The 12,224-nt window shown below is 40.6% G+C and overlaps 1 protein-coding gene across 3 annotated transcripts in view; it reads right to left on the bottom strand.

Moving 5' to 3' along the window:
• LOC140389775 (arf-GAP with coiled-coil, ANK repeat and PH domain-containing protein 2-like) overlaps positions 1-12,224 on the bottom strand; it is a 131,866-nt gene that overhangs the window by 112,826 nt on the left and 6,816 nt on the right. For all 3 annotated transcript variants that reach the window (XM_072474288.1, XM_072474290.1, XM_072474289.1), the window contains exon 3: positions 11,985-12,038. In XM_072474288.1, coding sequence (XP_072330389.1) covers positions 11,985-12,038 — 54 coding nt within the window. The remainder of the gene's footprint in view (positions 1-11,984; positions 12,039-12,224) is intronic.

Below are 12,224 nucleotides of genomic sequence, written 5' to 3'. Positions count from 1 at the left end.
AAAAGAACCATCCATTATCAATCCTTGTATAATTCAATGCCAATCCATCAAAAAGGATGTCTTCCATATATCTCTCAATATGCATCAAGTACAATTCATGCTCATTATCCTAACAATGCTTATTGCACCATATTTAACAAACCACAAAGCTTGTTTTGCAATAAACTGATTAAAATCAGCACTGAATATTACATTTGTAAACAGCAAGTTTCTATTGATTGCTCACAAAAGTAAACATTTTTTTGCCACGGCCATACAAAAAGCCAGTTTCCACTTTGTTTTCAGGAAAAAATGGTCTTATTCCAAGTTCTACAATGTGCTTTTCAATCCATGCCTCTCAAATAGTTGATCATCCTAAATATTGCAAAAGACTTGTAAATTAATTCATAAGCATATTATTCAACAATAATTCAGCAAATATTATTATATCTCGCCACCCAACATCAGCTTTTATTCTTCTTTTCCCATATTGCAGTATGCTAGAATATCCTTCAAATAAAAAGTCTGTCACGATAATTCCTCACCTCTGGCCACATTAGGACGAATCTCCTGGAATCCTTAAAGGGATGCATTTCTTGGACTACAAATCATCACCCTCCCATCTCTAGCTGTGGCAGTTTGGAAAGCCAAGCAGTTGTTTCTCTCTGTTGAGCAAAGTAAACTGCTGTGTTTGATATTACCTGATTCGTAGGGAAGCCTGTAACCTGATCTCAAAATTGGATTCTTCAGCATTCGTCCAGTTGGCAAGATTAATCCTGCATTTTTATTTATTCATTCATGGGATGCTGGCTCGGCCAACACTTATTGCCCATCTCTAGAGATGCATCCAGTTAGAAATGAAGATCACTATCCTTGACCACAACTCTCATCTTAGAAGTAAATAATTTATTATTTTCAACCCGATTCTTTCAACAACTTTCTGGACCTTAAAGAGACTTGGAATCTATCTAATGTTAACTTACAGATTGCTGCCATTGTCTTCCAATTGTGAACATCTTACACAATTGCCCAGTAACAATCTGGGCCTTTCTTAGATTTTTAACCGCCCAAGCCTTCAGGACAGGTAACATGATCTCTCCATTTTACCTTAAAGAGCAAAACAACAAATGCATAAACCTCAATTGCATAGCCTGGAGTTCAAATTCATCATCCATGTGGGCAGTAAATTTGATTCTGCCTTCAACTAATATTCACACAGACTTTCCAAAAAAGGTCAATGGCCAACAATCAGAAAGGGAACCCAATTATTTTCTTCTCCAGCATTGGGACTGTGTGGCAGTTAAAGTTAGCTACTAAATAGAGGTTCAAATCTGTGACATTTGAAGTGTATGGATCAGTTACAACCTAGCCATACCAACCAAGAAATTGGAGTAACTATCCCATCTCCCCCGAAGGTTTAGATTCCTCACGTTTAAGTTTCTCTCTCTATTCCTCTTATGCTCTACCTTACTACACTGACATCTACATTCTCCATACAAGGCCTGGGCAGTAATCATCAACAAGTTAATCAATTATGAGATATTTAGTCATGCCTGAATCTGTGCTCAATCAGCTCTTAATAGGATCAGGAGGATAAACCTAGGATAACTTTTCCTTATGTATTCCCGGGACAAAGACATCAATTTCATTGACTGCTCTGCTAACTCAGATCAAATAAAGTCAATACATGAGGAATTCCTGGTTGAATTGGTGTAACACCACACCTTACAATGCATTTGCCTGTGTGACAACTTATCTGGTGTATTTAATCTAGAAAAACATCCAAAAGCACTTCACAGGAATAACAAACAAAACTGGGCACCAAGTAAAGAGATATATTAAGGCCTAGGTTTTAAGAAAGATCTTAAAGGTGGGTAAAAAGGTCAAGAAGCGGAGACGATTAGCGAGGGAGCTCCAGAGCTTTGGTCGAGGCAACTGTAGGCATGAGATGTACAAGAGCCTAAAAGTAGAGTAATTCCGAGATCTTAGATGGTTGTAGGAGGTCACAGATATAAAACAGCAAAACCATGGAAGGATCAGAAAACAATGAGAACTTTAAAAACAAGGTGCTGCTGGATTGGGCAACAATGTAGGTCAACCGGTGTGGGGTGATGGGTAAACACTTGTGAATTAGGACATGGATAGCAAAGATTTGGATGAGCTCACGTTTACGGCGGATGCAGGCCAGTCAGAGGAACATTGGAATAGTTCAATTTCAAAGTTGCGGACAGATGGATGAGGTTGTCAACAGATGAATGGAAAGAAAGGGTGGTGCTTGGGAATGTTTTGGAGGTGGAAGCAGGTGGTCTTGTTAATGGAGAGGATATGGAGTCAGGAGATTTGCTTGGGGTCAAATAGGGCACAGTTTACAATTGACCTGGTATAGCCTTGGAGATTGGCCAGTGAGAGGAATGTGACCATTGGCCAAGAAACATAACTCATACAGGGACTGAGGTCAATGACTTCATTCTTCTCTATCTATACCAAATTTCTACTCATCCAATACTCCGCATCAGACAAGCAGTGTGAAAAAAAGAAATCAGAGAAAGTAGATGGGTGGAGAGAGGTGGCGGTGAACCGGGTATCAGAATACAGGTGGAACAAAATGTCATATGTTGTACTTGAGGGCAGCATTTGGATAAGAAAGGAGGTCCCAAGTTTAGATCCTTTGATAACTCCAGATCACAGTGATATCATGTGCAGAAGTTACTAAACCTAACTGATTATAGTTCTAAATGGTTCTCTCGTTTATCATTTATTTTCAAGACAGATCTAATATCACAACCTCAATAAACTTCTCTCCCTAAAAATATTTTTTCTAAGATCTAGAAAAAATTAGAGTTATGATTATGACTTCCTTCGGCCATCTCCAGCTCCATGATCATATGCATTGTGCACTATATCATTGAAATTCACAACCTGTTAATTATTAACATAACAATTTGAAATTCACATCATAAATTATTATTGATCCCAGGAAGTCACAAAGATAGGGATCTGTCAGTGTACTGTTTCTGCAGACCCAGGTTCACATTCTTTTCTATCAGCTCTTTGCATCGCCTCCACACCATCACTTCACTCATCATGTTCTGGTTTCTAAATGTCCTCCGAGCTTATTTGCCCTGGACATCTGCAATTTTATCCATTTCTAAGCATACCCCGTTTCATCGCGTGACCGCTCCTTGAACTAAGCAGTGACGCAGGGCAACATCATCCCGGGCAAAAAAGAAAAGGACATGGAAAGATAAATATAGGAATGAGAGCACTCCAGGTGGATCTGCTGGATAACAACATCTGTAGGTCCCTATGGGAGGTCTGATGAACTCATCTTCACAAGTTCACCGGCTGTAAAAACATTTCATTAATATGAAATCAGGAAGGATTTGTGGAATGACTATTGATAAAGTGTATATGCAGTCAAGACCTTTACGCTGGACATTTCTCAATAAGAACTACAACAACTTGCATTTCTATAGTGCTTGTGCTAAAATGAATCATCCCAATGCACAACACAGGCATGTTACAAAGCAAAATTTGACACTAAGTCAAACAATCTGCACTGGACCAACCATATAAATACTGTGGCTACAAGAGCAAGTCAGAGGCTGGGAATTCTGCAGACAGTAACTCACCTCCTAAGTCCCCAAAACCTATCCACTACATACCTGGCACAAGTTAGGAGTTGGGCGGAACATGGAAAGCATAGAAACTGTTTTTTTCCCAAATAGTTGGATTATAGTTTTTTTTATATATTATACACACCCAAGCGAGCGGGACAATTAATAATTTAATTTGCAATTGAAAGAGATGACAAATGCATTTTCCAAAACTATAAATGTGCAAAGAAACATTTTGCATCATGCTCCGTAACTTTTACAGAGGTATTGCATCATGTAATTTCAGTCGAAGCTTCAAATGGGTATAATTAACCACACCTAACACTTAACTTGGATTAATTAAATCTGATTCATACATCTTAACATTACAATCTTGTTTACTTGTATTTCACATTTGTTCTTTTTCATAAGATTCAATACAGATGCTTTTTATTATCCCTTTCGTTTGTCAGATGAATAAATTCATTTTTCACATCACATATTTGTATTTGGTTGTATCATTCATGAGTAACTGGGTAACTATTAAGTTTAAATTGAAAGACATTACAAGCAAAAGCGTTTGAAATTGCTGCAAGCCTCAACAACCTCCGACAATGATTGGATATGCGATATATAGTAAATTTGACATTACTTGGCAGAATAACACTACCCACCATATTCAGCGTATCACAAATTCAGATAATAAAATTAACAATGACATGAATTATTAAAATAAATGACATGCGGCACTATATTTTCAGTGATGTGTATCTGTTTAATGGCTCAAACATTGCTGAAGCATGGCATATCACAACATGCTCTGTTCAACTCGCTCCCGCAAAAATATTCTATAATTATGCAGCATCTCTAATATCAAACATCTCACGGTGCGGCATGGCAAGATCAACGAGGCATCTGGGCTATTGATGAACAACAGAACAAACAGTGTAATGCCGTAACTAATTATATTCAAACATTGAGAAATAAAACAAAGAATCACCAAGAAAGAGGGACAATTAGAGGTGAAAGAAATGTCAAATCAGATAAAGAAAGATAGGCAAGATTGGATTTAGAGAATGAAAATGAGAGGGGAAAAAATAAAATCTTAAAATTTGATCAGCGGGAATCTCCTGGGCTGTGCGTACTCACCAGCAGCGAGATTCTCTATTCCTGCCACCTACCAATAAGATTTCCCATTGTAGCCACCCCACGCCGCTGGGAAACCTGCGGGCATGGGTGCGCTGCTGGCGAAACAGAGAATCCCACTGGCAGAGAATCCTGTTTGATAACTTTGCACTAAGTCAGGACCAGAAGCAATGGGATTCCACAGTTTTAATAGTACCATTTTCTGGACAATGGAGGTAGAATGGCAGAAATTACCATGTTATCATGTTAATGACATATTAATTACTAGACTGACTTTTAGGCCAATTTTAATGGTTAATTAATGTGCAAATGCAGCAACCTTCACAAAAAATCATGGAGAGGTTAAGGATGAGATGCCTCTTTCACAAAGCTACGGCAACTTGCTGCAAATTGGCCGAGGCGGCACTGCTCAACATAACATGGCAGAGGGGAGGGGTAGAGGGGAATCGAATTAGCACCAAGTACTTTCAGTACCATTGCATCTGCAATAGTACTGAAGACTTGCGCCCCAAAGCAAGCTGCGCCCTTAGCCAAACTGTTCCAGTACACCTGCAATACTGGCATTAACCCAGCAATATGGAAAACTGACCAGATATATCCTGTCCACAAGAAGCAGGACAAATCCAAGTCAGTTGATGGAAGAGGTTGTCAACCATGCTATCAAGCAGCATTTACCCAGCAATGACCTGCTCACTGACGCTCAGTTTGGGTTCCACAAGATCCACTCAGCTCCTGACATCATTACCACCTTAGTTCAAACATTGACAAAGGAACTGAATTCAAGAGGCAAGGTGAAAGTGATTGCCTTTGACATCAAGGGAACATTTGGCTGAGTATGGCATTAAGGAACCCAAGCAAAACTGGAATCGATGGGAATCGGGTTAAATTGTCTACTGATTGCAGTCATACCTAGCACAAATGATGTTTGTGATCAAAGGCTGGATTCTCCGCACCCAGTGCCGAAATCGCGTTTGGCGCAGGGGCGGAGAATCGATGTTTGCCGGGAATCGTGCCCGGAGAATCGCTCGCGCGCGGATTACGCAGCACGGCTGGGGGGGCCATTGACAGAGGCCCCCAATGCCCCCCCCCCCCCCCCCCCCGATTCTCCGGGCAAAACTGTAGAAGGCGCCTTGACAAGTTAGTGCTATCCATCGTGTGAATAGTACACACTGCGCAATCGGGCAGTTCGGTTCCGCAGGCACGCGCCATCTCGGGGGGGGGGGGGCCTCTTCGATGGTAGTCTGCAGTCCGAGTCCACCATAGTGCACGGGGCCGCCGTGCACATGCTCGGACTCCTGACCAGACATGCGGGGGCCGTTTCCTCAGTCAGATCTGTGAACAACTCCTCGGTGCCCTGCTAGCCCCCTGCAGGTAGGAGAATCACTCTTGACCTTTGTTAAGGAAAGGTTTCATGCTGGCGTGGGGACATAGCCCCATTTTTGGAGAATCCAGCCCCAATCGTCTCAGGAAGTGCACTCACTGCATGACGTTCTCAGGGTAGTGCCCTAAGCCCTTCAGCTGCTTATCAATGACCATCATGGGTTCGGAAATGGGAATGTTTGCTGATGATTGTATAATGTTCAACACCATTTTGTGACTCCTCAGACACTTGAGCGGTCGGTGCCCTCATGCAGAATGAAGCCAACTTGATTGGCAACTGATCTACCACCACCCTCAACATCCTCCATCGCTGACGCACTGCAGCAGCAGTGTGTACAATCCACAAGATGGATTGCACTAACTCGTCAAGGTGCCTTCTACAGCTGCTTCCATACCTACAACCTCTACCACCTGGAAGGACAAGGGCAGCAGACACATGGGAACACTACCTGCAAGTTCCCCTCCAAACCACCATATTGCTGAATTGGAACTATTAATGTTCCTTCACAGTTGCTGGATTAACATCCTGGAACTCCCACCCCCAACAGCACTGTGGGTGTACCTACATCACATGGACTGCCATGTTTCAAGACAGCGACTACTCACCACTTTCTCAAGCACAATTAGGGCTGGGCAATAACTGCTGGCCTAGTCAGCGATGTCCACATTACAGGAAAGAATTTTTAAAAATTGACCGTCTTTCAATACTGGAGTGTTTACAATAGTAAATATAAATGGGAGTAAAATCATAATTTCTCAACAAGATACAATGGTTAGTGATATTCAGAAGTGGAAAGACCAGAATTGTGTACCTTTAAGGCAGTTTTTATTTAAATGGACTTCAGTCTGGAAACCCAACTATCCAAATTGCAATTTTGTTTCCTGCAGATATTCTCTATTTTACCCTTACGCATTCATAACATGTTCTACTGGAAAAAAGACACCAAAAATAACATTGCAATCATTGTCCAAACCATTAAGACATTTCCATTTCAATGTTCTGGCCAATCGGACTGCAGGAAATTTATCATGTTTGTACTTTTTTTCATGACAAAGTAAACTACTTATCTGCCAATTTGCATGATTTCCTTGATCACAGAATGGTTACGGCACAGGAGAAAGCCATTTGACCCATCATGTCTGCACTGGCTCTGGAAATGAGCATCATGACCCAATGGTCATTCCCCTGCCATTTCCCCATACACCTGCACATTATTGCTATTCAAATAATCATCCAATGCCCTCTTCAATGCCCCAGTTGTACCTACCTTTCCCACACTTTCGCTACCCCAAAGTGCGATGGATGCAGGGACAGTGAGTAAATTTAAGGAGGAGTTAACAGATTTTAATTGGTAATGGATTGAAGGGTTATGGAGAACAGGCAGGACGGGAGTGGAGGTCAGGATGGGATCAGCCATGACCACATTGAGTGTGTTAGGTTCGGGAGGCTAAATTGCCGACTCCCGCTTCTAGGTCTTGTGTTCTAGGGAGGACGCCGTATCCACTTGCAGAGTGCCGGTCGCCTGAAGTTAAATACAAGCTATTGTAGTTTATAGGTGTAGTTTAACTTGTAGTACATTGTGCTTGCATGTCGAAGTAACCCTTGTGTGTAAATAAACCATCTTTTAACTTGAACTGACTAACTGGTTGTGTGGTCATTTGACCGATATACGGGAAAGCCTTGTGGTTCAGTATTGGCAACGCTGTTGGGACATAACATCGGATCATAAAAAGAGCCTCAGTATCATATTGGCGACTCTAAAGAGCAACATTATTGGTGACGCTCGTGGGATAGTATTCCATTAAACTGGCAACACCCCTATTAATAAAGCCCAGAATATATGCTTTATTAACTGCTTTCTCCACCTGTCCTGCCACCCTTAATGACTTATGCACAAATCCACCCAAGACCCTCTGCTTCTGCACCCCCTTAAGAATTGTATATGATATTGTCTCTCCATGTTCTTCCCACCAAAATGCATCATCTCACACTTCTCCGCATTGAACTTCATCTGCCATTTATCTGCCCACTCCACCAACCAGTCTATGTCCTTTTGAAGTTCTACCCTGGTCACTTTACAGACTCTGGAGTTTTGTATAATCTGAAAACTTTTAAATGGTCTCCTGCACACAAAGATCAAATCTTTAATATATATCAGGAAAAGCAAGGGTCCCAATACCGACCCCTGGGGAAAATCACTGCAAATCTCGCTCCAGCCTGAAAAATATACATTGACCATTACGGTCTGCTTCCTATTATTCAGCTAATTTTATATCCATGTTGCTCCTGTCTCTTTTATTCTAGGAGCTATAACCTTTTGCACAAGTCTGTTGTGTGGATGAGTCACAGAATAAAGAAAATTGGCTTCTATGGTAACAAAACAATCCAGAATGATGTAATGAATATCTGTGACATGGACATAATGTAATAACATTTCCATAATTCTTGTAAAGAACATCATACATTTATATTTAATATAAAATAGATAGGTCACCTTTCTGCATATTACTCATTAATTAAAACACGTCCACATCTATCATTATTTCATTCAAGAGGGTGGCCAGAGTACAGAATTTATTTTCATGTCGAATGATTTTCAGGTTTAAAATGTTGTTGACCAATGCACAGCAAGTGACATGGACCCAACAGGTCTCACTTGCAGCATTATTTAAGTCACTTATCATGTCTTAGGTTTAAAACTTTAATAATCTGACCAGTTTTTAAATCATAAAATGATACATCACAGGAGGTGGTCATATGGTTGGTCCATCATGCTTGTGCCAGCTTACAGCAGTTAATGCACAACCATAAACAAAAGTACTGGTTTGATAGGCAGAGGAAGGATTGTCTGCCGTTGGGGCATGCGGGGTTTGCAGCCAAATACTGGCAATTGTCATTATCCTTTGAAACTGATCGCAACTTCAGGACATAAGTATGAGCGCATGAGAGAGGAAATCCTGCTGTTGCCATTCAGAATGCCAACAGGGGCCATGCTGTGACTCCTCCCAGAGCCGATGGTCACTGAAATTACGGAGAATTTTAACATTCCTGTTGATATTGCTGTTAGAAAGTCCACAAAAAGTAACTGGATTTTCAATAAAATGTAATGAATAGAACTGGTCTTGAAAAGTAGTTTTCTAATTATGGAGTTCTGTTAAATTAATTGGTGTTTTTTTTTAAACAAACATTTTATTAAGGCATTTATGGTTTTATAACAAAAGATACAAATGTAAATATAATTCAGTGCGTAACACACCCCTCCTTGGATTTTTTTTAATTTTTACCCTAATTCTGTTTATTTTTAAGGTTTTTCAAAATATCTTAGCTTTGCCCATATTCAAAACAAAAAAAGATTTATTTATGTGCTTTTAATTTCCTTTTTGAATGTCCGTGAACCTGATGGCATGACTGCTGTTCAACACTGAATGCCCAATAAAGAACTCTGCAATCAGTGGGAGTACAATTACATGGTGTGGGTAGAAATCTCACCAGAGATCGTGAGGTCTCTCAGCAAGATTGACAATCAGTGTTACTTCGCCGCTATCCAGTCTATTGGGTTTCAACCTTGGGGGAACCAAATCGCATTAAAAGATTCCATTCACAAAGAAGAGGTTGCTTTACAGACATCGGGTGCAGCTGTGTCAAGAAAGAGAGCCATATGTAATTCTGGATCGTCAATTACCATTCTGAAGGGAGAAATCACAACAGGCTGAGTGGGTATACATCAATACAATGTATTGCTATCTGATCATGAATGAGCAAGAGCTATAATCGGCTACACTTGTAACTTGCCGATTAGTACCCCAATGTAAGTGGAGAACCAAAATAGCAAGTATCCAATGATGTGAAAAATAAAATTAGGCACTTCTATCAAGCTGGCAGATGTTAACACTTGAGGATTTTTTCCAATGCAAAAATTTTCATTCATGTTTAAAATTCTCGGGGCAGCACGGTGGCACAGTGATAGCACTGCAGCCTCACGGTGCTGAGATCCCAGGTTCGATCCCGGCTCTGGGTCACTGTCCGTGTGGAGTTTGCACATTCTCGCCGTGTTTGCGTGGGTTTTGCCCCAGCAACCCAAAGATGTGCAGGGTAGGTGGATTGGCCACACTAAATTGCCCCTTAATTGGAAAAATGAATTGAGGACTCTAAATTTTTTATTTTTTTTTTTATAAAGAAAAATTCTCAGTCATGCATCATAGGGCATCACGCAATCATGTGTAAGATCCAAGACTAAAACAGGGAGTCAAATGACCAGGAAAGAGAAAATACAAGAAGAATTGAGGAGGCTTTTTGGCCCTTTGAGTTTGCTCCGCCATTCCAGAAGGTCGTAGTTGACCTGACTGTGGGCTCAACTCCACTATCCTGTCTGTTCCAATTGCCCTCGACTCACATGTATAATCCACTCAGCCTTGAATAAATTCAATGATCCAGCCTCCACCCTCTGGGAAAGAGAATTCCAGACTCCTGAACCTCTCGAGAGAAACAACAAAATCTCCTCATCCAAGTCTTAAATGAAAGATCACTAATTATGAAATGGTGACGTCTCTCTCTTCCCCCCCCGCCGGAGTGTGGCGACTAGGGGATTTTCACAGTAACTTAATCGCAGTGTTAATGTAAGCCTACTTGTGACACTAATAAAGACTGTTATTATTATCAAGATTACCTCTCATTTTGGGCAGCATGGCGGCGCAGTGGTTAGCACTGCTGCCTCACAGCGTCGAGGACCCGGGTTCGATCCCGGCCCACTGTCCGTATGGAGTTTGTACATTCTCCCCGTGGGTCTCACCCCCACAACGCAAAAAGATGTGCAGGGTAGGTGCATTGCTACACTAAATTGCTCCTTAATTGGAAGAACGCGGTACTCTAAATTTAGAAAAAAGATTACCTGTAATTCTTCTAAATTTCACAGAATATAGGCTCAATCTGCTCAATATTTTCTCATATATCAACCCCTTTGACTGAGAAATCAATTAAGTAAACCTTATTCTCTGAACTGCTTCAAATGCAATTATGCCCAAAGTAACACCAAAACTCTACCCATACAGATTCCACATTTTCGGAGCTAATCTCCTCCTTCAATATTGCGTTAATTTCCTCCTCGACAGTTAAGTAGAAGAGAAGACAACAAAACCACAGAGGCAACTTACAATTGCTAGTCAGTCACAGGTCAATAGAATTGCTTCCAGTTACTGCTAATGTGAAAACCTTGGTCTGTGGGGCTATCCCAACTTCCTCAAAAGGAAAAATAAAATTAAAATCTGCAAGATTGGTCTGTTGCAGAGGGATGGTTTCTTGAAGTGAATAATTATATCATTCCCATCATACTAAATTGTTGGTCTACACTGAGAAAAATACAGAAACAACTGGTTGAGGCTTCTTCACACAGATAAGAACAGGAGACAGATCACATGAGCTGCTCTTGTGCAAAGGTTAATTGAAGAAACACATTGGTAAAAGACAGCAAATTGCACACCAGTTAAGATTAATGACCATGATGTAGAAAACAAAAACGATGGACAAGACATCAGCCAGAACGTTTTAAACCAAGCATGGTGGTCCAGATATGTCACTATCATGTGACTGGGCATTCAAACCATTATAGGGTAGGCAAATTAACCTAAAGTGTCTGTATTAGACTCAGCAGTTCAAGGCTTTGGCAACTAGGTGACATAGTTTAACAATGTATTCTTGGACAATTCAAAGTGACCAATATTGCCCCTTAACGTACTATAATACTGATATCTAATGGGAGTAAAATAGAGTTTTAAGGAGATGCTTTAAAAAAGGTCAAACTAATAACAATTGTTTAAGTTGTTGATACAAAGGCATGTTAATGAGGATGCATTCGCATAACATCAATGTCAGAATCTATGACTTACCGAGTGAAAATTAACCATTTCCTGAAGGCTCTCTGAAAACCTCATCAGACTGTTCTATTGGAGGTAAGCATAGTCAGAAGCATAAATTTTGAATATTCTTCATACAAGCAATTCATAATCCTATATTTAAAAACATAACTAGTTGTATTTACATTGAAACACATCCCAAAGTACCCACAATAAGGGATAAGGGGAAAAAGAATTAATGTTGAGCTGAAGAATGGGGGCAGGGGGCAAACA

This window comes from Scyliorhinus torazame, chromosome 14 (genome assembly GCF_047496885.1).
Source record: "Scyliorhinus torazame isolate Kashiwa2021f chromosome 14, sScyTor2.1, whole genome shotgun sequence".
Classification (NCBI taxonomy): Eukaryota; Metazoa; Chordata; class Chondrichthyes; order Carcharhiniformes; family Scyliorhinidae; genus Scyliorhinus; species Scyliorhinus torazame.
Note: the sequence above shows the minus strand (reverse complement) of the source record. Positions and strands in the feature narration are given on the sequence as shown.